Source organism: Dipteris shenzhenensis, chromosome 25 (genome assembly GCF_047967505.1).
Source record: "Dipteris shenzhenensis isolate YYH24624 ecotype China chromosome 25, Dip_SZ_1.0, whole genome shotgun sequence".
NCBI classification, from domain to species: Eukaryota; Viridiplantae; Streptophyta; class Polypodiopsida; order Gleicheniales; family Dipteridaceae; genus Dipteris; species Dipteris shenzhenensis.
Window position 1 is genome coordinate 45030675 of NC_141620.1, and position 27365 is coordinate 45058039.

The 27365-nt window shown below is 42.3% G+C and overlaps 1 protein-coding gene and 1 pseudogene across 2 annotated transcripts in view; both read left to right on the forward strand.

Annotated features, from left to right (window-relative positions):
- LOC147885937 (uncharacterized) overlaps positions 1-15986 on the forward strand; it is a 38206-nt gene extending 22220 nt beyond the window's left edge. For both annotated transcript variants that reach the window (XM_087396647.1, XM_087396648.1), the window contains one exon: positions 15863-15986. In XM_087396647.1, the coding sequence (XP_087252773.1) occupies positions 15863-15957 (95 nt within the window). In that variant the 3' untranslated portion in view covers positions 15958-15986. The remainder of the gene's footprint in view (positions 1-15862) is intronic.
- On the forward strand, positions 1772-13221 carry LOC147885938 (uncharacterized; annotated as a pseudogene).
- Positions 15987-27365: the final 11379 nt, after the last annotated feature.

Sequence of the window (27365 nt, forward strand, 5' to 3'; positions counted from 1 at the left end):
GCACATGTTTTTGGCTGCGTGGTGGTTTCTGGAGCTGTTTTGGACCAGTGCAGGCTGCAGGAGGAACTTTCCCTGTTGCTTTTGGCACCTTCTCTTAGGAGGACTCGGGCACAGATCCCGAGGCAATCATTTGGGGGCAGATCTGTGAACCATCTTTCCTCTACAGCTCTTTCTTGTTCACCCTCGGCTCTCTACCTTCATTTCTCTCTTCTCCTGATTGCTGGAAGACACCTGCACCCTCCGGGGAGCTTGGACAGAGGATAGATGCGAGGAAGGAGCTCACCCCTTTGCCATAGACAGCGGGAGTTGGTTCTAGGTTCGGTTTTTCCTTGTTCTTTCTTGCTTTGTAGTTTTTTGCAGTGCATGCGTGTTGTATGCAGTCCTTTCAGGACTCCAACAGGTTCTAGTAAGCACCCAAAGGCCAGGGTGATCCTGTGGATGGCCTAAGGACAGTGTGGATGCATGTGATAGCCTTGAGGCTGCCTTGAGCTCAGTTTGCCAGTGGTTTGGATTCATGAATGCCTCTAAGTTGTGTCAGATCAGAAGTGAATGCCTGAGTATGCCTTGCCAGTGGGAATTCTAGTGGTGCACTGGGATTAGATGCCTTGAAGACAAGTAGAGGATTTGCAGAGAGGAACAGTGCAAGGTTGAACCCTTGTTGTAAAGCATTTCCATTCAGAAGCATTAAATAAATATCATAAGGGGCGCCAAGGCATTTGGGGCCAGTGGGTGCACTGTGTACTATTTTCATTGAGTAGGGGCATTCTAGCCTCACCTTTGTTGTTGTTGAAGCTTGTTCCTAAGTTGTGCTAAGTGATTTAAGTGAATGAAGCTTGCATTGTGGCTATTTATGAAGTTTATGACAGAGTAGAAGAAGATCACTGCCCTTTTGTTTATCGAAGGCCGGTTTCAGTGGTTCCATTGCCGGGATAGTCACCATCTTCCTACAGAGGTGGGCCCTGGTAGTGTTGGGTGAAGGACACCTTCAGTGCAATTGTTGCTATAGCCATCAATCTTAGCAAGCATGTCACACCGTGAGAGGTCATTGACCATTTTAGAGCAAGAGGGGCAAGACGAAGACAAAGCATCAGAGAGCTTTTAAGAGGAGCACAGTACCAGCTGGGGTGATGACCAACAGGACAGTGGGACTCATCCAGTCTCTCCTGAGCATGCCACGGAGGACTCATAGGATGAGGTAGAGGAGCTTGATCCCAATGCACTTTTTCAGCTACGAATGCAAAGTGTAGCGGGAGCCCTGTCACAGTTGCAACATGCTGTCACGGAGATTATGCAAGCTCCTTCCCCTATGGTTGCTTCCCCTGGAAGCAAAAAGTCATCTCAAAAGAAACATAAGAAGCGTAAGAAGACCCCTAGGCATGTTTCTTTCAGTGGACAGCCGTCAGAGATGCCCTCGATCACCCTTGTAGCGGGTAATGCCAATAACTTCGATTCAGTCAATCAGGGACAGCAAGCCCTTCCTCAGGCCACGATGCATCCAGGATATTTCGGAGGGGGATCAGTTTTTCAGGCAATGGTGGCACCATCCGCAGAGGCACCCGGAATGCCAGGTAGCTTTATGGGCAGCACGCAGCCGGGAATGCAGAATTTCCAGCAACCTATGATGGGTGGAATGCCCCTTGCAAATGCCAATATGATGTACTCAAACATTGGGATGCAGCCTGGAATGCAGACAGGAATGCCTGGGACAATGGGCAATACTTGGATTATGCCACAGATGCAGGGAGTGGGACCTGGAATGCCAAACCCCACCATGGGTAAGGTTGGAATGGCTCAAAATGCGGGAGCAGTGATGCCCCCACCGTTTTTACAGGCCCCCATTTATGACAATCTCACCCCTAAAGGCAAATTGAATTACAAGGAGGGAGGGGCAACTGTCAAGTTTGAGACTTTCAATGGGATGCAGGACAGATTGAAGGATTTGACATTCGTGCAACAGTTTGATGCTGCCTACTCAGGTGGACACTTCACAAAATCCTCCAAAGGCCGAAAGGCAGCCACCTTTTTGAAGGGCAATGCGCTCCAATGGTGGACCAACCTCCTCTTGCAAGGCAGAGCACCTACCACTTGGGTCGAATTTAAGCAGGTCTTCTCAGCAGCATGGCTCACTACCACTTTTGAGGTGGATATCATGACCGCCTGGTACAGGTTGGATGCTGCAAATTGCAGAAATTTGGAGGACTACAATAAAAAGTTTTGGGAAGCCCTACTGCCAGTGAATTCTTACAGACATGTGCCGCTGTCCGAGCAAATTGAAAGATATTGCTGCGGGTTGCCAAAGGAGATTCGGGACTATTGCACGAAGACAAGGGTTTCCAAATATGTCTCAGTTGGTTGAGAATGCTACTACAGCTTATGCACTAATGCAAGGGAAAGTTTCTGGGTTCAAAGGAAGCTCACAGGAGACATCAAGGCCAAAGGGCAGCAAGATGGAATCCCCTAAGAAGTTCTGAAAGTTTTCGTAGCCCATGAAGGCAAAGTTTGTTGGAGGACAGATGCGAGTACCGACCCGCATGTCTGATGAGGAAAAGCAAATTCTCTATGATGCCAACAAGTGTTATATTTGCAAGGAGGAAGGCCACAGGGCTTTTGAATGCCCACATAAGAAGCAGAAGTTCCCTCCTTCTGAGCAGAGTGAGCACAAGGAGGAAAAGAGGACTGATCAGAGGAATAAAAAGCCCAAGCCCACTGTTGGTCTTTTGCGAGACTTGATTGGGGCTGTTCAGAATACAGATGCTACAGAGTTATGCCGGGCATGGGGCAAGATAAGAGACCAGACAGCTCTGATGTTTTTCGATCCGGGAGCCAAGGCCAATTTCATCTCTCCAGAGCTGGCTGGAAAGTTAGGAATAAGGGCAGAAGAGATGGGTCCTTTGTGTGATGTAGATATGGCGTGTCCGGGACTCAGCCAGTCAGTTACTCCGGTGATAGGCAAGCTGCAGATGCATATTCAGAGCTATGTGGACACAGAAGAGTTCTATATTATGCCGTTGAATGGTTGTGATGTGTTACTGGGGATACCTTGGCACTTTCGTGTTGGGGCTGTTTTGGATACAAAGAAAAAAACAATCACAATCACTCACCGTGGCAAGACCCACATTCTGGATGCTAAATTGAAGGGAGAATCCATCCCTGTTGTATCTGCTTCTGCCATTGGCAATGTAATGAAAAAGCATCTTTCAGCGTACTTAGTGTTTGCATTTGAAAAGAAGTCAGTAGAAGAAGACTCATTTTTCTAAGCTGGAAAAACAGCGGACAGATTTTCTTTTTCAGTTTAGGGACTGTTTTTCTGACTCACTTCCACCGGAGTTGCCCTTTGAAAGGCCAGAAGACCACACGATAGATATAATCCCTGGTAGCAGTCCTCCTAACCGACCTCCTTATAGGGTCAGTGCAACCCAGCAAGAGGAAATTATGAACCAGGTCAAGGACCTGCTGGAGAAGGGGCTGATTCAGCCCAGCTCTTCACCTTACTGCTCACGCGTGCTCTTGGTCCAGAAGAAGGATGGATCCTAGCGGATGTGTATTGACTATAGAGCCCTCAATAAGATTACCATTAAGAACAGATTCCCTATACCTCGGATAGATGATATTTTGGATAGGTTACAGGGTTCTAGAATGTTCAGCCGCATTGATCTGAAGAGTGGTTATCACCAGATCAGAATTCAGCCAGAGGATGTTCACAAAACAGCATTTCGTACCACATTTGGTCTGTACGAGTTTCTTGTCATGCCATTTGGGTTAACTAATGCACCTGCCACCTTCAATAGAATGATGGACAGGATTTTTAGAGAGCACCGAACCTTTGTTGGCACTTTCTTCGATGATATCATCGTGTTCTCTCGGGATGAGGCTGAACATAGGAAGCACGTGGCAATTGTTCTCGAGGAGCTACGGAAGCATAAGCTGCTCGTCAATGCCAAGAAAAGTGAATTCTTCATGCATGAGTTCCATTTTCTCGGGCACATTGTTTCCAAGGACGGAGTTAGGATGGACCTTGCCAAGGTAGAGGCCATCAGGAATTGGCCATACTTGAAGAACATCCATGAAGTACGTAGCTTTCTGGGCTTGTGCTCGTACTACAGGAGGTTCATTCGGTATTTTGCAGAGATTGCATCTCCTTTACATGTCTTACAGAAGAAAGGGGTCACTTTCAGATGGGGTCCCAAAGAAATTGCAGTTTTTGACCTACTAAAGGAGCGACTCTGCTCAGATCCTGTGATTATTTTGCTAGATCTTCGCTAACCGTTCGCTGTCCAAGTAGATGCATGTGGGAACAGCGTAGGAGGGGTACTTATGCAGGATGGACGAGTTGTGGCATACGAGAGTAGAGTGCTCCACGATGCTGAAATGAATTTTGGCATCTATGGGAAAGAGATGTTGGCTGTCATACATGCTCTTTCGACCTGGAAGCATTATCTTTTGGGTGCTGATTTTCATGTTCAGACCGATCGTCAATCACTGCGGTACTTTCTCACTCAGAGAAAGTTGTCTGAGAAGCATATGAGGTGGGCAAATTTTCTTTCTATGTTTCATTTTCAGATTGTGCATGTGCATGGGAAGAAGAATGTTGTTGTAGATGCACTCTCACGCAAGCCCACTCTAGATGCAGTGTCTGTTAAGCCACAAGTTTCAACAGTGACCATTGCATATCATGATGAGCTTGATGCCATGAAGGATCAATATGCCAATGATGCTGATTTTTCACGGATTTATGATCAGTTGGTTGATGGACAGAGGCATGAGCACTATACTCTCAAAGACGGATTTCTGATGATGCATGGCAGATTGTGTGTCACGAAACAGTTGAGGCCCAAAGTGTTGACAGAGAGTCATGCTCCACCCTATGTAGGACGCAGAGGCATTGATGCCACCATCAAAGCTGTGGAGCACTATTTCTTTTGGCCATCATTGAGGAAAGATTCGAGGCATATGTCAGGACATGCATCACCTGCCAAAAGGTGAAATATGACAGGCAGAAGCCGGCTGGACTGCTGCAGCCTCTACCTATTCTCGATCGACCTTGGCAGAGCATTGCCATGGATTTTATCTTTGATCTTCCTAGTACACCATCTGGACATGATGGGTTATGGACCATTATTTGCAGATTCAGCAAGCAGGCCCACTTCATTCCCGTCAGAAAGAAAATTACAGCAGACCAGATGGGGAGACTCTTTATGTCTCATGTGTTTAAACATCACGGGATGCCTCGATCAATTGTGAGTGATAGAGACCCGCGGATGACAAGTCTTTTCTGAAGAGGTATCTTTGAGAATATGGGTACCACGCTGAATTTCTCATCCTCTTTTCATCCTGAATCTGATGGGCAGTCCGAAGAAGCCAATTCCACTGCCCTTGATCTTCTCAAATGCTATGTTTCGGATCAGCAATCGAAATGGGAGCAATTTCTGCCACTTGTTGAGTTCGCGTACAACAACACTATACACTCATCCATGGGGAAAGCCCCCTTGATATTGTGGTAGAAGAACGGAAGGTGCCTCCCATTCTGCATACGAAAGAGAAGATTTTTGAAGCGGACAGATTTGTGGAAAGTTTGGATGTTGCTTACTAGAAGGTCAAAACAGCCCTCCAGAAAAGCCAAGAGAAGCACAAACGAGCAGCCAATAAGCATCGCCGCGAGTTGCTCTTGAAAGAGGGCGATTGGGTGCTGCTGCGTTTTCAAAAAGCACGACTCAGGAAGATGAAAGGCAAGACGAAACTGTACACAAAGCTGAAGATGCGGTATTATGATCCTCTTCAGATTTTTGAATGCATTAATGACGTAGCTTACAGGCTGAAGCTACCTGCCACTTGGAGCATACACAATGCCTTTCATGTGAGTTTATTGAAGCCTTTCCAGGGTGATGTGCTTGTTGACCTATTGCATGAGGATCAGCCCGAGGTGGAAGAGTTGGATGAAATCTTGGTTCCGGAACAGATTTTGGCACATATGGAAAGAAAAGTAAAAAGTAGAGTTTCCGGTCGCTATCTGGTGAAGTTCAGGAATTCTTCTGCACTGGATGTGAGGTGGATGGAGGAGGGTGACGTGGCAGACTCACCTGTTTTTGCAGCTCTACCTCGACGTGTTTCAGCTTGCGCCAACTCAGGCTCCTATAGGTTCAGCAGAGCAGAGATCTGGAGCATTGCCTGGTGCTCAAGAGGAGGGTAGCACCTCCCCTTCCTTGATTCAGACTGCTCATATAACTGGAGATCGCTTGGTGGCACGGATTGTCTCACTCGAGATGCTGCTTGCTGACAGTATTTCTATCGTGAGGTCTCCATGATGGGTGTTCGCGACACTCGACATAGAAGATGCATTGATGTATGGATGGACTGTCGAGCTCTCCTAGCCCATATTATCATTGCAGGTTGTATCTTACAGATGATGTATATTCTGGTATGGGCTATTTTTGCCTATTTGTACTTTTTCAATAGCAACCTAGGTAGTGTGCTGTTTTAAGAGGAGGGTATGTCACGAGGATGTGAAAAGAGGACGTGAAAAGTGATGTAAAGTATCTTCGTAACTCAACCTACGCTTAACCCGGGGTTAACCATAGTTAAGTGTTGTAATGGTTTGGCCGTGAGGGACTGGATAGAGGAAGTGCACACTTCCTAGAAGTTCCTAAGGGCAAAGTCTAGGTGCACCACTAGGTCCTAGGGGCAAGGCAAAGGCTTTAAAAGAGGGGTCTAAAAGTTAGGCCCAAGGACAACCAATGTTGTCCTTGGTATAGGGGTTAGGACTTTAATGAAGGGGCAAATGGCAAGGAGGAGGTGCCATTTGTCAAGCATGTGTATGCATGCCCTTCCCCCACCTTCCATCTCTCTCCCCTCACTCTCCCAGAGGTGTAGGACGTTTTTCAGTTGTTCTTGTGCAGTTTTTGAGCTGTTTGAGCTGTTTCAAGCCTGTTTTCAGCCGTTTTAACACTGTTTTGACTGTTCCAAAGCTAGTACGCACTTCTAGGAAGTGCTAGAACTCATTTTTGAACTTTTGGAAAATTTTTGTATGGACTATACGGACGTTCGCACAGACGTGTTCAATTGACTCCAGCAGGTTCTAGTAAGCACCCAAAGGCCATGGTGATCCTATGGAAGACCTAAGGACAGTGTGGATGCATGTGATAGCCTTGAGGCTGCGTTGAGCTCAGTTTGCGAGTGGTTTGGATGCCTCAATGCCTCTAAGTTGTGTCAGATCAGAAGTGAATGCCTAATTATGCCTTGCCAGTGGGAATTCTAGTGGTGCATTGGGATTAGAGACCTTGAAGACAAGTAGAGGATTTGCAGAGAGGAACAGTGCAAGGTTGAACCCTTGTTGTAAAGCATTTCCATTCAGACGCAAGACCAAGATACTATGGACCTTTCCGGATCGTCAAGAAAAATTCACCTTTAAGTTACAAATTGGAATTACCACCATCATGGGGTAAAATCCATCCGACATTTCATATTTCTTGGCTAAAGACGTACATTCCAGGCGATGAAGCAGTTTCTCCTGCAGGTGATTATGTCCCAGAAATCGAAGACGATTATGTTCTCCTTATTCCTGAGCGTATTTTGGACCATCGACAGCGAGAGACTCGACATCCACTTATCACAGAATTCCTTGTTCTTTGGCGAGATTTGGACGACTCCGATGCTACTTGGCAATGTGATGAAGACTTACAGCAGTATCCTGACATTTTACAGCAGTAGTTTCAGAATTTACCGTGATATTTTCTGCATCAGTTCATTATCTCCACCAGGGTCTTATTTTGAGTGGGAGGGGATGTCACGATCTGTGATGTATTTCTTTCTCTATTTCTAGACTTATGGATGGTTTGATGAATGGACACTTGTGGAAGGGTATGTCCTTTCGATGGGACACTTCCTATGAGGCACAACCCTTCACAAGAGACATTCTATGGAAGAGACACTCCTATTGTAATGTACCCTCTCATCAAGGGTCACATCCTTCACAAGGGGTACACACCTCTTCATGTACATACACTTTGGAGTACACACCTTTTCATGTGTGACTCTTCACTCTCTTTATAAGAGAGGCCCAATTGTATGGATGACGCACTAGAGATACACTACGGACTCTCAAGCAATACTATTATTTCTTGTTCTCTGCTATTTCAGTCTCCTTTATGTTCCTTAGCACATTTCTGAATATAGTAAATCTAGGATTTCTTACACAAGGATAGGTGCAATGTTACGTCAAGTCACGTGGAACAATAGCACCAAACCTGACTGGTTTTTTTCGCATTTTCTCCTTACTTCAGTAAGCACCTTTCTTGTAATGTCGCCCAGCTTGTGTTAGGAGCATTTGAGCGATGGATACTTCTACAGGCCGAATTACGCACAGAGTAGCTATCGGCATGTGCGACTGGAGCAGTATTTCCTTAATTGCTTAGACATGAAGATTTGCCCTAACCTAAGGAAGCTACAGCTCAGAGGGCTCGGGAAATGATCGCCTACAGAGGGAGAACAAGCACTTGGAAAATTTGGGAAAAGAGGTTTAAGAAAGCATGAGGAAGGCGAGAGATGGGGAAGATGATGACATGGCAGTTTTGGAAGCTCTAGATGCTCATGGAGGTCGGATACCACATGCTGGAACGTGGGGAAGAATAGATGCATTGTGGCAAGAGGAGTGAGAACACAAAAGATGTAGCAATGGGTGTTCTATTGATTTGAGAGGGAAGTCCCTCTTTTATAGAAATGGAGAGAGGGTGTCCTAAATCAGTGGCACCTCTCCTACATCAATGGAGGTAACTCCACAATCATAGGCACCACCCCATGTGGGGGCCTTTGCATTACATCATCACCTGTGTCATGGTCTATGGCACTAAGTGTGCCTCTCCTACACACTCGCACAACCATATGACTGCTAGTGGATGCACACATGCACCTAGCAAGCCCTTGATCACACATATCCCAACATATACATCTAGCGAATACCTCTCGTGGTGAGTACATTAAAAATTCTTGCTGGCCATGCCCTACAGAAACGTTTCTTCCTTTCAGCGGTCACTCTACAACTCAGAGTCCTGTGCGCAGAGTTTAAACCAAGGTGTAAATAATATCGTGCCAGATGGCAACGAGTAGCCACTAGAACCTGTTGTCCTCCCATCACCAAACTACAATGGGCAACCCAAATGTTCCAAGCCGTGATGGTGGACACCGTCTCCCGTTCACTATCCTTTGGCGAGGGCACGGCTGGTACATGGGAGGGAGGCACCACGTCATACGTCTCAATCCTAGTCACATGCTAACCCTAGATCTGGTAGATAGGAGTGCTAGGATCAATTGAGAAAGCATGGTCTGTTGGAATGGTCACCTCCCCATTTGTGAGCCCCCAAATGAGGAGTGCATCGGGGGGGTGAACCATAGGTGGAATGGCCTGCCACATGGACAGCATCTTGGCTATCATGTGGGCAGGAGACTCATGGTGGAGAAGGGGCTGCCACATGGGCAGCACCTCACAGGAAAGGGCAAAAGGGGCTTCCACATGAGCAGCACATGGGCTGCCATGTGGGCATCACAACAGCCTGGAAGAGGCGCAGCAAAGCGTGTGTGTACGGGGTGGAACAGGCCCCTAAAAGAGGCGCACAGGTGGCAGGACAGAGGCCGCTTGTAGTGCAGCAAAAGGCGACTGCACAGAGCAGCGCATGGGCTGGCAGAGGTGTACAGGTGGCAGTATGAGCAGGGCCAATAGGAACCTGCATGGGAGACCTGGAGCAGCAGCACATGGGCCTGCAATAGGCGCAGACAGGGACAAAGCCAGCAGCCCAAAAGGGCCTGGCAGAGGCCCTTATATAGGGCTGGTTGGACCAGCCAACCAAGTCGGCCAGCAAGCAGACTAGCCCTCTGACAGCAGACAGGAGCAACAAGCAGGCTAGCCTTGGGCCAATCCACAGGAGGTGAAGGTGACCTTGAAGGAGCTGCAGACTGAGCTTGAGTGGCAGCCCACCTAGGCTGGTTTCCAGACAGCAAGGTGGAGAAGATCTTTGGACGGGAAGTCTACTTACGCTCGAGGTGGAGCACGACGTGGGATCGAGTCTAGAGATAGCCGGCAGATAGGAGAAGGACCTTGTGGTAAGATCAGAGGACCACACCATTGGTGGGACTCTAGATCTATCTCTTTTGTATTGTGTCCATAGCTTTGGATGGAAATATATTATTTTGGTGGTTTCTCTATCTGGCTGGTTCATTGTCTATTGATGAGTCTGCACATCTATTCTATGAACATTAAGTTAAGAAGTTTGTGATTCCGCACCCCACACCACACTGTGTTAGCTCCTAGGCAATTCTATCAGTCTTGTGCTGTGCGTACCGTATGTTGGGCCACATGACCATCCCCCATGTGAAGTCCTCGCCGTGGCATCCTCTATGTGTTGGCCACAATCTTGAGAGGTACTGACGACATCCTCTGCACTGTAGGGCAGCCTCAAAGACAATGAGGGATCTCGTCTCCAACACTCCGACAGTCCATCTGTCCAACTGGCCCACAACCTTGACCCTTTGCCAGTCAATCAAGTGTAAAGCCTCATCACCTTGGGAGTCTTGCTCGGGCTGAAGGAGGTCCTGCGGCCCTACCTGTAATATCTGTAATAAAGGGGAAAAAGGGGTTAGTTTAGGGTTGCTTAGTGAGGGTTAGAGGGGATAATGGAGGGGACTATGTAAGTCCAAGCCCTCCACTCTCACACTTTTTGATGTGACATCTAATGCTATCTACTCACCCTCCTTTCTTCTCCTTGCAGCCTACTCTCTCTCTCTCTCTCTCTCTCTCCTTCCTACCTCTTCTTCTCTCTCTCCTACCCCTTGTCCTTCCTACTTCCCCTCATTCTCTCTCCCTTGCGTTCTTCTATCCCCCTCCTCTAATCTACCCCTACTTGCTTTTCTACATTGGTATTAGAGCTCTGACCTGGCACCTTTGTTTTCCCTTTCCCCCCTCCTTGATCAAAGCTTCTTTGCTCGACTTTTTGTCAGACTCCAGCAGCAATCAACCCCTATGCAAGAGTAAATGAGCTTTGCACAGCAAGATTTGCCAGCATGCGAATCTTGAATAGAGGTGACCAAGTGGTGGGCAGAGCGGCAAGCAAATCTGTAGGCAATCGCCTATGCTTGAGGACAGAACACACCACGTCGTTGAGACTTGCAGTAGAAGATATGAATCTAGAGCATGAATGAGCGTTGACCCTGAATTTGAATAGGTCCCTCGAAGGCTTTCCAGATTGCACTGAAGTGAGCAAATATGACGAACAAACAAGTCTCATAGCAGCTCAAACTTGGATTGCCTAGTCCATATGAAAGGGACAGCCTAGTCCAAAGAACGAATCAGACATCTAGCTGAGAGCCAAAGGCTAGCACAGCCATTAGTGTTCCATAGCAGGCGACTAGACGATCACAAATGGTGAAACCCACATGTTTGCTCCACAGCTCCTATTCTTCGTCGTTCGACCTGTTTGTCACTATATACATTCCATTGTCCATGGTTTTCAGCTGGTCTTGACGCTGACGCTCCACGCCATTAGTCGCACGTTCTGCATCGTTTGCCTTTGTCCCTCACTACATGGATAGGCATAGGCTGTGATCCTTGTTGTGGTTGTCGACTAACATGGTTCACAGATCTCTATTGTGATTGTCGACTGGCCCTATGCAATACTAGCCTAGCTCTTCGAAGGGGGTAGCACTAGATCAGAGCACTAGTGCGGACACACAAAAGCGTTTCCTGGTTTTGATTCTGCTCGCCGTCTTCAATGCCAGACTCGAGAGTCCTCGCCATTGGTATTATGTCATTTCTGTTGCCGATTGCAACCCCAACATCTACTGCTGTGTATGCTAACCGACCTTCCATGCATGACCTGCTATGAACGATTGTTGTGTCAACGACCTTGCAATAGCGACAAACAGTAGGAGCCATCAATTCATCGTGTCGCCAAGTCAGCTGCCCTTCGCCCAAATCCGTCGCGCCGCCTAGATTGGGTTAATTTTTTAAGGTCAATCTAGTTGTAGGTTAGCGTGGGTTAGGCTTAGTTAGTTGGGGTTCGGCTAGGTCAAACTAACTAGGATCAGGTTCACTCAATTTGGGTTAGGTAGTTAACCAAGGCTGAGTTGAGTTAAGTTCTAGGTTGAGTTTAGGGGTGGCTTAAGAGTCTTAAGTGGCTTAGCAGTCCTAGGCTAGTGTACTAAGTGTCCTTAGGTGATTTAGATAAATCCCCCCCCCCCCCCCCCCCTCCCCCAAAAGAAGAAGAAGAAGAAGAAAGAAGCAAGAAAGAATGTTTTTCCAGCCTATTTTCAGGGCCTTTTGCGGCCCGTTTGGGCTTATTTGGGCTCCATTTTGAAGCCTCCTCATCGACCTTTCTCTCGAGCTATATCTATCAGATTGTCCTACAGGGAGCTAGACTAGTGCATTGCAACCTTTTCATCAACCTTTCTTCCGAGCGTCTCCATTGCATTTAGAGGTGAGATAGGAATTGACAGCAATCCAACTCCCGTGCATGCATTTGGCACAGTGGGATAGCAACTAAGCTTATCACAAACCATGGTGCAATCAGATGCCTATGAGGAAGTTTTGGGCAGCTTATAAAGGGATTTGAGCAGCTTGCAAAAAGCTTAGGGCACCTTCAACATGAATGGAATCCTTTTGACTACCATCCGTAATCTGTTGTACCCCAGTACATTGGATGTATTGCATCAAGTATTTTCTCCTTTCGGTCTTATTGAGAAGATTGTCGTGCATCAGATTCCAGGTGGACTCCAAGCTGAAATGCACTTTAAGCTTGTGCATTACAAGCACGAAACAACTTGCATGGTCGGGATATTTACGACGGTTGTTGTACCTTACATATTCAGCTGTTAGCTTTGAGAGAGATGTCCTATGCTCAATGTGGAGATACAAATGCCATAGAGCAGCCACCTGTTGTTGGAGCTATGATACCGAGGGGAGTTATGCCAAAGGCTATGCAAGCCTATAAAAGTAGACACCCAACATCTGAGGAAAATGCAGATATGCCAATGCTGGTAATGCAGGCAATGCAGCCTAGCCATGCTACGCCTCTCCCTAGTACGCAGCCAAATCATGTTTCAAAGCCATTGAAGATGCCTCTGTATGTAGGACAAATATCTGGTTATTTTCAGGCGATTACAGCTGCAACTGCAAAAGGATTTTGTGGGGATAGCTGCTCAAGTAACAACAGCAACCAGCAAGAGAAAGATGGCTGTTAAATTAGTTTGCGGGAACAATAGATTACCCTGGCAGTTTAGCATACTAATGGAAGGAATACCTATGTGCAGAGTGATGGAACAAGACTAGATAAGAGTGACAATGAAGCACAGCTGATGGGTAGATCATGAGCCGAGCAATGATGAGCAAGTATAGGAAAGAAAACCAGATGGAGATGTTGACCAACACGGTAAGGACTTGGATGCACTTACACTTGATACTTTGAGCATGCAAAACTTTGAGGACCAAGTTTCCGAGGTGGCGGTGAGTATACTTGGGAGTCTTGCCTTCTACACTTGGGAGCCATAATAAAAACAATGGCATCTCATGGAGTGCTGTAAATGCAAGGGCAGAACTTCAGAATGGTGTCCTCATGCTGTGTACAACACATGAGAAATATTGGCTACCATCTTTTGGCACTTGCAAATGCAAATCCGTGCACATGATGATGCTAAACAAAACTATGAGGGTGATGCCAGGACTTTAAGTATAGTTCATCAAGGTGGACTGCTAGTAACATGCAAATATCACTGGACTATTGGCTAGAAATACAGAAATATGTAAAAAAGTCTTACTTGTTAGCAAGTTGCAGACATAAGCCAGCAAGACAAGCCTCGAATTTTAGCTGGAATGATTGTAGTCCTAATGGAGTGTTGGCCACAAATTTTGGCATATTTATCATCAAGGGATGGCTGTAATGAAGGGGAAAAAGAGGTTAATTTAGGGGGTGCTTTAGTGAGGGTTAGAGGGGACAATGGAGGGGACTATATTAGTCCAAGCCCTCCACTCTTGTAACATTTTTTATGTGACTATCTAATCATTTCTACTCTTCTTCCTTCTCCTCCATATAGCCTACTCTCTCTCTTGGAAATCAGCACATTAAAAGATTCAACAAATAACTCAAAACACAAATTGGGAGCTAGAATGCTTCTGCTCAAGAATAAGGACATAGATTGGCCCCACACCCTTGGCACCCCTTTCGGTATTTCTTTATTACTTGGAAGTCCTTAAGTAGGATTACACAATGGTTACAAATCCTCGTGTACTCACAACATTCCAAAATTTTGTAGGCATCAATGCAGCCTTGTGCCTTCACCAGGTAAACTAAAGCATCCATATCTGTCCCAAGCATTTGCATAACAACACGTAGTTGTTACTAGTAATCCATCCTGGTCCCTTGCCTACCGACAAATGCACACAAGACCAATGATGTGCTCAAAGTCCCAAAGGCATCAACTTAGGTGCCACCAACTCAGCTCATACACAACCTAAGGCATATTAACGAAAGGACACCCTTTGCAAACTGTCACTCTGGCAGTTGTCCATGTGACTAAGAGCTTTGCCTATTCAAGCTCTCAAGCAGTTTGAAGAATTTTGGGCGATCGTATAGTCGTTCAGTACCCTGCAACCTGTACGCAATCCGTACATAGCAGGGAAACCATACACAAGCTTGCAAATCTTGTACAATCATAGCTAACTTGTAGTCCATATAGCTCGTAAGATCCTGTATTGTTGTACTATGTCTTGTTGTCCATATAGCACGCAAGTACACAATCTCGTGATCCGTACCTAGCCACACACCAAGCTCGCACAGGCAATCTCGTACCCCTCAATTCGTACCAAAGTGTGCGGCCCTTTCATGTCGTGGATTTCCTTCTTTGCCTCCGTCTTACGTGAATTTACAAGCTTCCTTGCCAAATTCATTCAAGGCATGGGAAAATGCCACGTGGCATTCCCTTGTCATTTTTCCTAACCAATGACCCACTTGGGTTCTAAGGGCACTTTGCCTCGCTCTTGGACGCAAATCCCAAATTCATCCCCAAGGCACAATTCCCTAGAGGGAACTTTGCAAACCCACCTTGCCCACTTAGTTTTCCAAGGTCTTGTCCACATGCAAGTACAAAACTCGCGCCCTCGTGACACCAAACATGGCAAGTGACCTTGATTGCATCTAGATGTTACAAGGATATGCAATAACTGAAATACATGTGAGTATACCATCATATAAGCATGTACTTCAAACTACTAGTTTAAAAGGGCAACCGAAGAAACTCGAGTGTATTGATTATTTCATTTCGGGCTTAAAAAACCCATGTCCTTGTACCTTTAGTAAGATTTAGTTTCCACGAAAATGACATTGGCTTGGGGATGTTTTGCTTTGCAACTAGTTGTGATAGACTTTGGCGTGACTCTAGTTCAACAAATTGCTTTGATTCTCATACTAGAGTAAAAGTGCTAGACTTTTCTTGACTAAGGTCATCGCTTTTCAAGGTGCTAGAAATTTTTCTTGGACCAACATGTATTCCGAGGTTATGTCTTTTCAAGGTGCTTAGTTTGTTGCAACAAACATTAACCTTCATATGGAATGTTTTTGTCTTCTTTTCTTATGATCTCATCAATTGCATCAATGAAATAATAATTTTTATGTTTGCTAGGCATACAAACTATAAGCTTTGTGTTGATTGTTGTAACCTATTGTTTTGCACTTCATTGATATTTTTCTTCTATGACCAATGTTATCACATATGCTATGCTCCCACGTTTTGCGATGCACAAATTTGTATGGTGTTATACCTTAGTCGTTGGGTTAAGTGGCAATGCTTATCCAAGTAATTTAATTTTGAGGTGATGGTTGACTTGTAGAGTTGATGGAGTCTATTGCCCTTGTAGCCTCTCTCTCTCAATGCATAGATCTTGTTTGCAACAACTTGAGCTTCTCATTTCGACTTTGGAGGTAGTTGAGGGACTCTTGTCCTATAACGCATGGATCTGGTTTGCAACAACTTGAGCTTCTACATTTCGACTTTGGAGTAGAGGGTTTCTTGTCCCACCACTTGAGTTAAGAGTTTGAGGTCTAGACATTCATGGTCCTTAGGAGCGGCATTGTCATCATCACTTGATAATTTTAGGATCTCAAATATTTTTTTTGGCTCTGGTTCTGTCTAAGGTGAGGACTTCCCTTTGATGCATATTTGATAGTCACTTTTAAATAGAGAACTCCTTATGTCCTAATCCAAGGTTGCATTGTGGGTCTCAGTTGATAAACAGTCAGGTTCATAAAAGTAAATATATTAATAACTGCCAACATATTTCCAAAATAAACAATCAGGTTCATAAAAGTGAATATATTAATAAGTGCGAACATATTTTCAAAATTTGCAAGTGCAAATAAAATCCACAACCCAAATGGAATCCACCAAAATATTACTTCGTTAATGCTTGACCTCCTCCTGGGAATCAATTTTGTCAAATCTCCCTATAGTAAGAAGTAGCTCTCATCTTCAAACTAGTGTGCCACTTTGACAAGATTAAGACATTGAATGATGAGACCAAATTATACATTGTGAAGCACAAAACAAGCAATGTGTGAACACTTCAAACCTATCTTATCATTATCGGATTTGAAAAATGTATGGGAAGTTTTTAAAGGCTATATTTTAATTGAACAAGAATGAGGGATGTTTTTGAAAACTTTTTTAAGGTAATAACAGGGCTACAAAGGATGTTTATGAATAAGAAAATTCATGTTATGTAAGATTGAATGAGTGACAATTTTGTATATTTTTATGATAAAGGGATCTACTTCTAGTGAAAGTAAAAGTGTAAAAACCATGTTTCCTAAAGAAATATAATTTTTTAAATCTCTTAAAAAACATGCTGTCATAAACTTGCTCATAGGTTTTTGCTCGTAAAATTGATGCATTCAAGCAAACCCATTTAAGGAACCCATTAATGCAAACATGCAGGCTTTGGAGCAAACTGTTAATTAAGTTTTTAGAGGTTATATTTTAATTGAACAAGACAAACTAAGTGTGGACATTACTAGTGATTACCATACATATTTTGAACTCTAGCTTTGTTTACATCATTCATTGCTTATTTGACCTATGATATTTTGACATCTAGTTTAAAAGGCTATCCATGATTAAGTTGTAGCCAAATTGTTACTCTCTCGTGCAAATACCAATATAAGAAACAAAGATTTTGTACAAGTGTGTTCAACCAAATAAGTCCTTGCTTTGCGCCTTTCATTCCCAAAGTGAGGATATCATGATTTGCTCTATAAGTTGGATCTTCAATTAAATATATTTTTAAAAATTATAGATAAAAATTGCAAATATCTATTAGGGTTTGAAAGGCTAATTCAAATTTGTAAGGTAGCCACCAAAATAACATGCTTGGATGAGTATGACATGTCTTGAAGACTAAGAATCTTCAATTGTCTAAATTTAATAGATACTAAGATAGGAAATTAATAGTTGTGGGTGAAGCTTATAGTATCCCACTTGGCTCTTCTCTAAATTTAAAAAGGCAAAAGCATAGTTCCGTCAAAGGAGTAAGATTATTACATGACTTAATAAGAAGATGCATGCAATCAATGGAACATAATCTATTGGTGAGCATCTCACTGCAAGTGTGAGGGAAAATGGTGAGCATAATGCGAGGCGAGTGTTGACATCCTTGCTTGGAGACTTGAGACGACTACAATGAACTGGCAACCTATCTTTCCCACACACACACACTCTCTCTCTCTCTCTCTCTCTCTCTCTCTCTCTTCTCCACCCTCCCTTGCTCTAGTAATATACTTTTTATTAAATGTACTTCTTTTGTGAATAGACATATGTACAATGCCTAATATATGTAAAAAAATGATTGCATTGAGTTATTTCATTCATAATGTTTCACATGAACATAATTAAAAGAGTATTAATATCTCCGTTTATAATTCCATAATTGCAACCACACTAGTGTGAATATATACACAACACACAAAATTGAGTAGGGACAAATCGACACATGACATAAGACTATGAAATATTTCAACGGTGGTATGTCCTTTCATGTGATAAACGAGTTATTACCTTCATTATTTTTTAGATTTAGCTAACATGTAGATTCATTTGTCTAGTCACGCGTTTAGTATGTCTACAATGAATGCACGAAGTGTACACATCCTTGTCTTTTGCTTCTCCTCAAGAATAATATAATTGAAGTGTGTGAATCTTTTGTGCCATAGCCTACTAATGTCCACCTCTCTAGTGCTTGTTAGAGTAGTCATCTCATACAAATTATTGCTCCTCACTGCTTTGGTAACAACCTTTTCAACTGCATTAAGAATTTTTGTTCCAATTCTCTTCTAAGTTGTGATTAGTTATCACAACACAATTGATATCCAACACTTCATAAGCTGAGGTACTAATAAGACATCAAAAAAATCTTTAGCTTCACAAAACAAACAATACATATACATTCAACATGACATTTTGCATTATTGCCGACTATCACATTGATAGGATCTTTGAGAGGTATCAAAGAGTGATACCATTCTTTCTTGCTAGTCACGCGACAAGATGCTCCATTGTTAAGGAGCCATGAATCATTTGTTACTAAATTGAGTTGAGGATCAGACTTCTTCAATTGCAATCCAAAGCTCCAGCCGTGAAATTGGCATATTCATGGCCATTTGAGAAGACTTTGAAGTCTTCTCATCCTACTTCTTTCTATAGTCCTTGACCATGTGATCACTCTTGCTACAGAAGTGGCATGTACCCTTTAACTTCCTTTTCCTCTTCTTCTCACCACCCTCTCCTTTAGTGTGGCTGAGAATGCTGCATCGATTCCATTATTGTGGGTCCTCGATTGCATGTCTTCCTTTAGAAGCATGGCACCAAATTCTTCAAATGTGAGGGTTGGAGTTCTCAACTATGTATTAAGTGCTATAACTAGTGCATCATCCTTTTAAGGAAGAATTTGGTTGCCATGCTCTTTGCAAGCCAAATCACACTACTCTTCGCTATCCCTACTCCTAGCATCTGATCATAAAGTTCCTTCATCTATGGGATGAAGGTCTTAGCTACTTCTCCTTTTGAGAACATCTCTGGTCCTCTAGGCTTTAAATCGTATTTTGATTTTCAATATCATCCTAACCTTTTGATATGTTCCAAGCCTTATTTTCCTTGGATGTATGTTAAAGAAGCATCAAGATATAATCAGTTACACAAGTAACAATAATGCATAGTGCATCTTTGTTTCTAAGTCTCTAAGTATGTAGAAGATTTGCATTAGGAGGGATCATGTTGCCAAGGTTTCTTGGGTATGGTGTTGCAATTGGTTTTGGATCCAATCTTAGAATAATATCCAAGAGCTTGTATAATCCAATATTGATGTTTTCTACTATAGAAAGCTTGTTGAACTTGCACTAACATTGTTACTCAGAGCGCCTAAGTTTCGATACCATGGAACACAAAGGAAGATAACAATGAAACATGAGTACACAATGCAAAAATGGGGAGAATAAAATTTTTTGATATACCAAAACTAGTGATACAACTGCTGGGTAGTGCTATCCACCCATGTGCTCTCACATGAGAGCTTAGATGGTTACTTGGATAGATGCTAGATAGAGGACTATGAGCATTGAAGATTGGATTGACTCAAGACAAGAGGGGGAACTATTATATATTGTGCCATTACTACAAATCCTTTAGAAGTCATACTATCAAGCCAAATATATATTGTATAGAAGTTGTACCATCAGGCCAGGGACCTCCGAGTAGCCCTAGAACCTTGGTTGTGGGGGCTACCACTCCCCAACCCCTCGCTGCTTGGGGGGGCTAATTCCCCCCAAACCCCCCTCTTAAGGCTAGTATCAAGCTCTATCCCCCCACTCGACTAAATGTTAGTCCACATAGGTGATATCATAACCATCTGGCAATGGGCACTTGGAATAGTTGTAAGAGGAACAATTTGCTAACTCTTAAAAAAATTTGACAAGACATGGCTACTTGTTGAATCTATATGCTTAGCTATCATGAGTTGATGGTCATCTACTATGTGCATGGATAGATATCCATTGGCATAGAATGTATAGCATTTTCATAGGCTCAAGGTTGAGCTGATATTATAAAGGCCTAGAAGCCTAAAATACAACTAAAAAACAAGAATATGTCCTTTAGGCATATGAGATATTGAATGCTCTTATAGGGATAGATCTACCCATGCATCACTCAAATTCTCAAATCTATTTACATGGACATCAAGATACTTAAATACAATGAAGATAGCATAGTCAGCATCAACATCATGACCAATCATTGATGCATCATTCCATCTAATCCCATTTTCTCTTGAGATGATTGGAGTTACCATAAGTTCAGTACAATGAAAATGAATTTCATCTTCCACCAACTTGATTGGAGTTACCATAAGTTCAGTACAATGAAAATTAATTTCATCTTCCACCAACTTGATCGATTCATCATCTATTATCATTCTATAGTTCAACGAAATCTTCTATTGATTTATCACTAGACTCATGTTTACATGGAGAACCATCAAACATTACAATTTATTGCACACTTCCAACATCATGGAATTGTCCAAGACACTATCAATTGAACACAAAGGAAGATAACAATGAAACGTGAACAATGGAAGATTCAAAGGGTGTGGCACGCCTAGCAAGAGAGCAATGGATACATTGCTTGTATCTTGTATGTTCTCACTTGCTAGATAAGAATAACACAGTGTAGACCCATCGACATACTCCCATTTGTCCTGAAGCACAAGAATGGTCTCCATTCGGTATTTCCATGTACTGTAATTAGATCTAGACCATTGGACGATCCAGCTACCAGTAGCTCTACTCCATCTATTGTCACAGTACCAGCAACGGGATCTACATCTACACAAATAGTTTCTGGACCAGTAGCAGATCCTACCATTGCCCGAGCTCATGCAGAATGGGATAAGAAAGACAAGTATGCCTATCACCTGATCAAGCAGAATGTGCAAGATGTCATGCTAGGACAGCTCAACAGAGTCAAGACATCAAAAGAAGCATGGGATATGTTCGCAGCTCTCTATGAGTCCAAGAACACATCCAGGATTCTCACCCTGAGAAACCAGATAAACCAGAGTTTCCGCAACAGCAGTGAAACCGGTCATGCTTATGTACTCCGCATAAAAGACTACAACAATCAACTTGCAGCAGCAGAGAGACTATGATTCAAGTCATTCTGAATGGACTAGGAGAGGGATACGAGAATCTAGTCCAGAGTATTGCCATCCAACGGCAAATTCCAACACTAGAAGAACCTCAATCAGTCCTACTTGGTGAAGAACTCAGGACTCAGGCCATTCAAGCACGTAAAGATCATTCTAATGATCAGGCATTCATAGCTTCAGACAGAAGCGGAGGCAGAGGCAGAGGCAGAGATAGATCATACCAGAGAAGTCATCATCAGTAACAAAATCAAAGTCAGCATCAGCATCATCCTCAGCAACATTCGAATCAGCAAAGAGGAAATCATTCCAATCGAGGAAGATTCCAAGGACGAGGGAATGCATCCACCAATGTGTCAAACATTCAGTGTAACTACTGTCACAAGTTTGGACACTATGAAAGAGATTGCCACAAGAAGCAATACGACCAAGGCGGTCAATCCAGCAGTAATCAAGGGAATTCCCGAGGCAGAGGAAATCATCGTGGTGGACATTCTAGTCACAGTCATTTTGCAAATGAACATGGGAATATGTTTCTTGCAAGTGAGAAATACATTGTACCTAGACACTGATTTCAATCCCAAAGAGGATTACAGCTATCAAGTCGACCAAGTGGAATAGGATCCTTGGTACATCGATAGCAGTGCATCATCTCATATGACAAATCATCAGGAATAGTTCACAGAGATGAAACCATTAGAAGGTCAAAAAAATGTCATCTACACAGCAGAGAATACACCAAATCCAGTTCAAGGGACAGGTGTTATCCCTATGAACAATTTCATTGGTACGAAAGAGTGAAAGATGTGCTCTATGTTCCGAAGCTCAACAAGGACCTCTTGTCAGTAGGTCAAATGACGGAACACAATTACAAAGTCATCTTTGACGGTGATGAATGCACTATCAGAGACAAATCCAAAAGATGTCAGCTAGTAGCAAAAAGGTGTCAAGGTAGGATGCTTATGCAGAATGCTAGCTACAGTACCAGATAAGCATGCCATGTCAGCTCAACCGCAACAGATGCCACTATCTACAAAATGGCATAAGAGATATGGTCATGTCAACTTCAAGTACTTGTTAGATCTCAAGAATCAGAATGTGGCAATTGGGATTCCGAAGCTACAGTTTCTTGGAAAAGTTTGTGAAGCATGCTGCTTCGCAAACAAAAGCGAACCAACTTTGTCAGAATTACCTCTCGTGCATGAGGTATTCTTGATTTGATACATACAGATGTATGGGGTTATGCTCGGACCCGCAGCATCAATGGTTCACTTCACTACTTGATTTTTATCGATGACTACAGCAGATATTGTTGGGTCTACTTTCTGAAAGAGAAATCTCAAGTGTTTTCAGATTTTAAGAATTCAAAGCCATGGTAGAAAACCAGATAGGCAGAAAGATCAAGGTCATGAGATCAGACAGAGGAGGTGAATACATGTCTTCAGCATTCATGAACTTTTGCAAAAGTCACAGCATACGAAGACAATTCACATGTGTCGATACTCCTCAGTACAATGCAAGAGCTGAAAGGAAGAATGGGACTTTAGCAAACAGTGCTAGAGCAATGCTTAGTGAAAAGCATCTTCCAAATCAGTATTGGGCAAAAGCAATAGCTACATCAAACTACTTGCTTAATCGGCTTCCTACCGAACCGATACAGGGTATGACTCCTTATGAAGCATTCACTGGACACAAGCCACACATTGGGCATCTCCGCATATTTGGTTGCATAGTATATGCCCACATACATGATGACCATGGCAGAAAATTGGATGCAAAGTCACGCAAATGCATCATGGTTGGATACAGTGAAGAAAGCAAAGCATACAAATTGTATGATCCCATCAACCACAAAGTCATTATCTCCAGAGATGTAATCTTTGATGAGGAATCAGAATGGAAAACCTCACAAACACACGAGATAGAAGCATCGACTTCATAATCATCTACAGAACAGGTTGATGAAGAAGAGCAAGAATTGCTAGCAACACCCCAAGCAGAGCCACAGCAGCTCAGATGGTCTACTAGGGAAAGTAGACCACCAGCCAGATTGACATATGCTTAGAAAGGCAAAGCCACATTCATGAGTCAGCTCAAGTATGTTGACAGTCTCTTGAAGAAGTTTCATATGGCAGATTGCAAGATTGCAGCCACTCCCATGGAACAGAGTTTGAAACTTACTAAAGATTCAAAAAAGCCTACAATCAATGATAGATACTACAGGCAACTCATCGGATCTCTTATATATCTGACTATGACTCGGCCAGATATTTGTTATGCAATAAGCTCACTATCACAGTTTATGGCAAATCCAAAACAGTCTCACTGGAATGCAGCCAAAAGAGTCTTGAGATACATCAGAGGTACAAGACAGTTTGGGATAGAATACAGAGGAAGTCATCCACGGTTGCATGGATACTGTGACAGTGACCATGCTGGAGATAATGAGACCAGGAGATCGACACATGGATATGCATTTTTCCTTGGTCAAGGTGCTATATCATGGTTGTCAAATAAACATCCAACTGTTTCTTTGTCTTCGACTGAAGCAAAATATAGGGCGCTCACTACAGGTGCATGTGAGGCTATATGGATTAAAAGATTATTGTCAGAAACAGATTTCTTTGATGAGTCAAAGCCAACAACAATATACTGTGATAATCAATCGGCTCAAGCATTGGCCAAAATTCCAGTATATCACTCCAAGACAAAGCACATTGATGTCAGAGAGCACTTCATTAGAGAAAGAGTGTTACTTGGTGGCATCGCACTGCAACATTGTAATAGCAAAGAGAATGTTGCAGACATCTTTACCAAACCACTCGGTAAAAAGCTATTCGAGAAACACCGACTAGCTCTTGGTTTGACGCAGAGGAAGGACATTCCCATTAAAGGGGTGTGATGGAATGTAATGCTCAGTCCTTCTTCGATTCCCCATAATCATCATCTTGAGGGAAGCCCTACTTCATGATGTTGATCTTGAGGGTAGGTGTTGAGAATTCATGCTCAACATCATGTGATCATGTGTGCATAGCACCATAACGTGATCATATGTGCATAGCACTAACCTTATAGAGTACTATAAAGGAAATGGTTAGATCCCCCAACCCTAACCCTAAAAGGGTTTGTATATATTCCATTTTTTCAACTAAATCTAGTGTACAGTTAGTCATTTGTGGTGTGCTCTCTAGCTGTGCCCTCTCTCCTCATCTCCACTCTTCTCGTCTCCCCTCTTCATATTTTGTCAAGCTGATATGACCTTGTACTTACCCTTTTAGTATCATAGATGTTATCTTTGATTTAGACTTTTGAATTTGGGATGTTATATAGCATAATCTAACATTTGTTTTGTAAACAATTCACCCATAGTACTAGAGTGTTCATCATGGATAGACATGGGTTCTGGAATGGTCATACGAGCTCTCACTTGATGTTTCCAGTGAGACCACTTTTCTTGGTTATTTCATGCATTGGATGCAAATTCCTCTTGCAAGATTTTAGGACCATAGGAGTATCTTTCATGAATGCTAAATTTTTTCCAAATTTCCCAATCTCATCTTTCAAAGATGCATTTTGCATTTGTAAGTAAATTGCATTCACAGTGCTCTCTCCCAACTGAGCAAATTATGTTTCAACTTACCTATAATTCCTAAATTTTCTTCTCTATGCCCACATAACATGTTTCTTTTGCAACCATCTAAACCATTGTAGCTTGCATAGCTGATAGTAAATGTTGATTTCAATCTCTGACATTGCAATCCTTTTGGATTTTTCATTAAACAAAGTTTGATATTGGGTGTGAAGGATACCTGCTCCATGACCAATCAACCTTTGACTATATCCTAACAAACCATTCTCACCTTTACATGGAAACTTTATGAAGCTAGTCAACCCATATTGTCAAGCCTGAAAACATTGTGGACCTAATGGATATATCTTGCCATCTAACATATGCATTTCTCCTTGATTTGAACAGTTACTAAATAACTTTCCCTTGCTAAAGAGTATTCACTCCTCTTTAGAGACGGTGCATTCTTGCATCAATTTCAAAATGGATTTTCACCTTTTTCTTTTTCCTAAGGGACTCCATGGTTTCATACACTTTCCACCTAATATAAATTAACATTGACATTAGCAAACAACATAGAAACATGACATGTTTCCAAGAAGTATCAAATCAAGCAAAAAGAAAATCTCAATTGCACACAAAATCTAATGGTTGATCTCTACAGATTCAAAAACACATATACTTGCAAAAAGTAATGGGAAGTGTTAATAGAAACAAAAATTAAAAAAGCTCATGACTATCTAATGATTGTTAACCAAATTTAACATAAGATACAAATGTCAATAAAATCAACGCATGTAACATGGTAAAATGGCAACATACAAAAACTAATATCATATACACAAACCACATAAATAAAAATTAAAATGACCTTGCATTAAAAAAATATAGATACACGCTTGACTTGGTAAATTACAAAGAAACAACACATAATACATTTGAAGAGCACAAGCATTCTTAACTATTACATATGTAAAACAAAGTATAATTTAAAACACACTATCTATTGATGATATTAGGCATAAAAAATATATGAATGCCAATCACATTAGCACATATACATGGTAAAATAATAGAAAACAAAACTAATATCACATACAAAGATAACACATTAAAAACACTTGCACTTGGAAATTTCATACGCTCACTTGACTTAGTAAATTACAATAAAATAACACAAATAACATTTAAAACCACAATCATAGGTAAACTATTGAATGTAAAATAAATAAAAAACTTGTGAATGAACTGTACCAGATTCTTGGAACTGGGACCCTTGAAGGACTTGAAGGGAAAATGTGATCCAACTCATCCTTTTCCTATTTCAAACAATATTTTATAGAAAAGTACATATATTAAGAGTGTAAGAGCTTGAAATTATTTATTTTCTTGAAAAGATATCAAAAGTGATTGCCTTTTTACTGTTGCACTACTCCATCTTGTAAGAAAGACTCCATAAGCTCACTTTTCATAAAATTTCCTTCAAAACAAACAAATCTTTCAATATTTTCAAAACCATGTACTGAAAGAAAGCAACACAACTACACAAACAAATTATGAACTAACTATTTCAACTATCTTTTTTTATCTCTCTTCTTGATAGCAAGGTTTTTCCTCCCTTTCCAACTAGTGGACCATTGCAGTGTGCTTGCATTTGTTGAACTAGCATTCTTTAGTCATATGGCATGAATGATTACATATGTTGCAATACTTTTGAGACTGACACTCATTCATTGTTGTATTTTTTTGCACTTGTGGAACAATACTTCTCAATTTTCTAGAGATCCTAGTATTCCCAACTTAATAAGTAGAAGCTTTTTCAACTCCTCTTTTCTATCTTGGTGTTTTTTTCGGTAGCCAGATCATCTTATTTTTCTTTTTTGTTGTCAATGTCATGCTTTCCTTTATCTTTTGGGTTCATTGATGACCCCTTCTTGATATCATTTCTCCGTACATTCTTGTGAAGCAATACATTGTACATTCTTGTTGAATATGTGATCTCCATGTTATGCAACTCTATGCATTAGTGAGGCCACACAACAACCATAAGCATTTTGTCTTGAGCTATCGTTCTCCCCATAGTAGTCGTATAAATCTATAAAATTAACGATCGATTTGATTTTTTAACCCAATAGTAACTCTACCTCACGATACATAATGATCTACTTCTAGATTGACCATCTGGGCATGAATACGTGCTTCGATTTGAACAACGAATCCACTTGAGCTATGGTTTTGCATCTACCATGCTTAAATTCCCTCAAGCTCTCTGTAAGCTTTACCGAAGTCTTCATCTTCAGCATACAACTTCATTTACTAGAAACTTATCATTTTAAATTTCATGGTTTCCTTATTTTACTCAAAGCATCAGCCACTTTATTTGTGACCCTTGATGTTTTATTTTTATTTGTTGTGGCCAACTAGTTAGGTTTTGCAATGGTTATTGATCTGAGAGGCTGGGTGAATCGTGTAGGGACGGATCTAACGCTATTGACTCGTAGGGGTCTTTCCTTTGAGCAGGAGGTTAACATACCACATTTGACTCGGGGTACAAGGCTCCTTGGGATTCTCTTG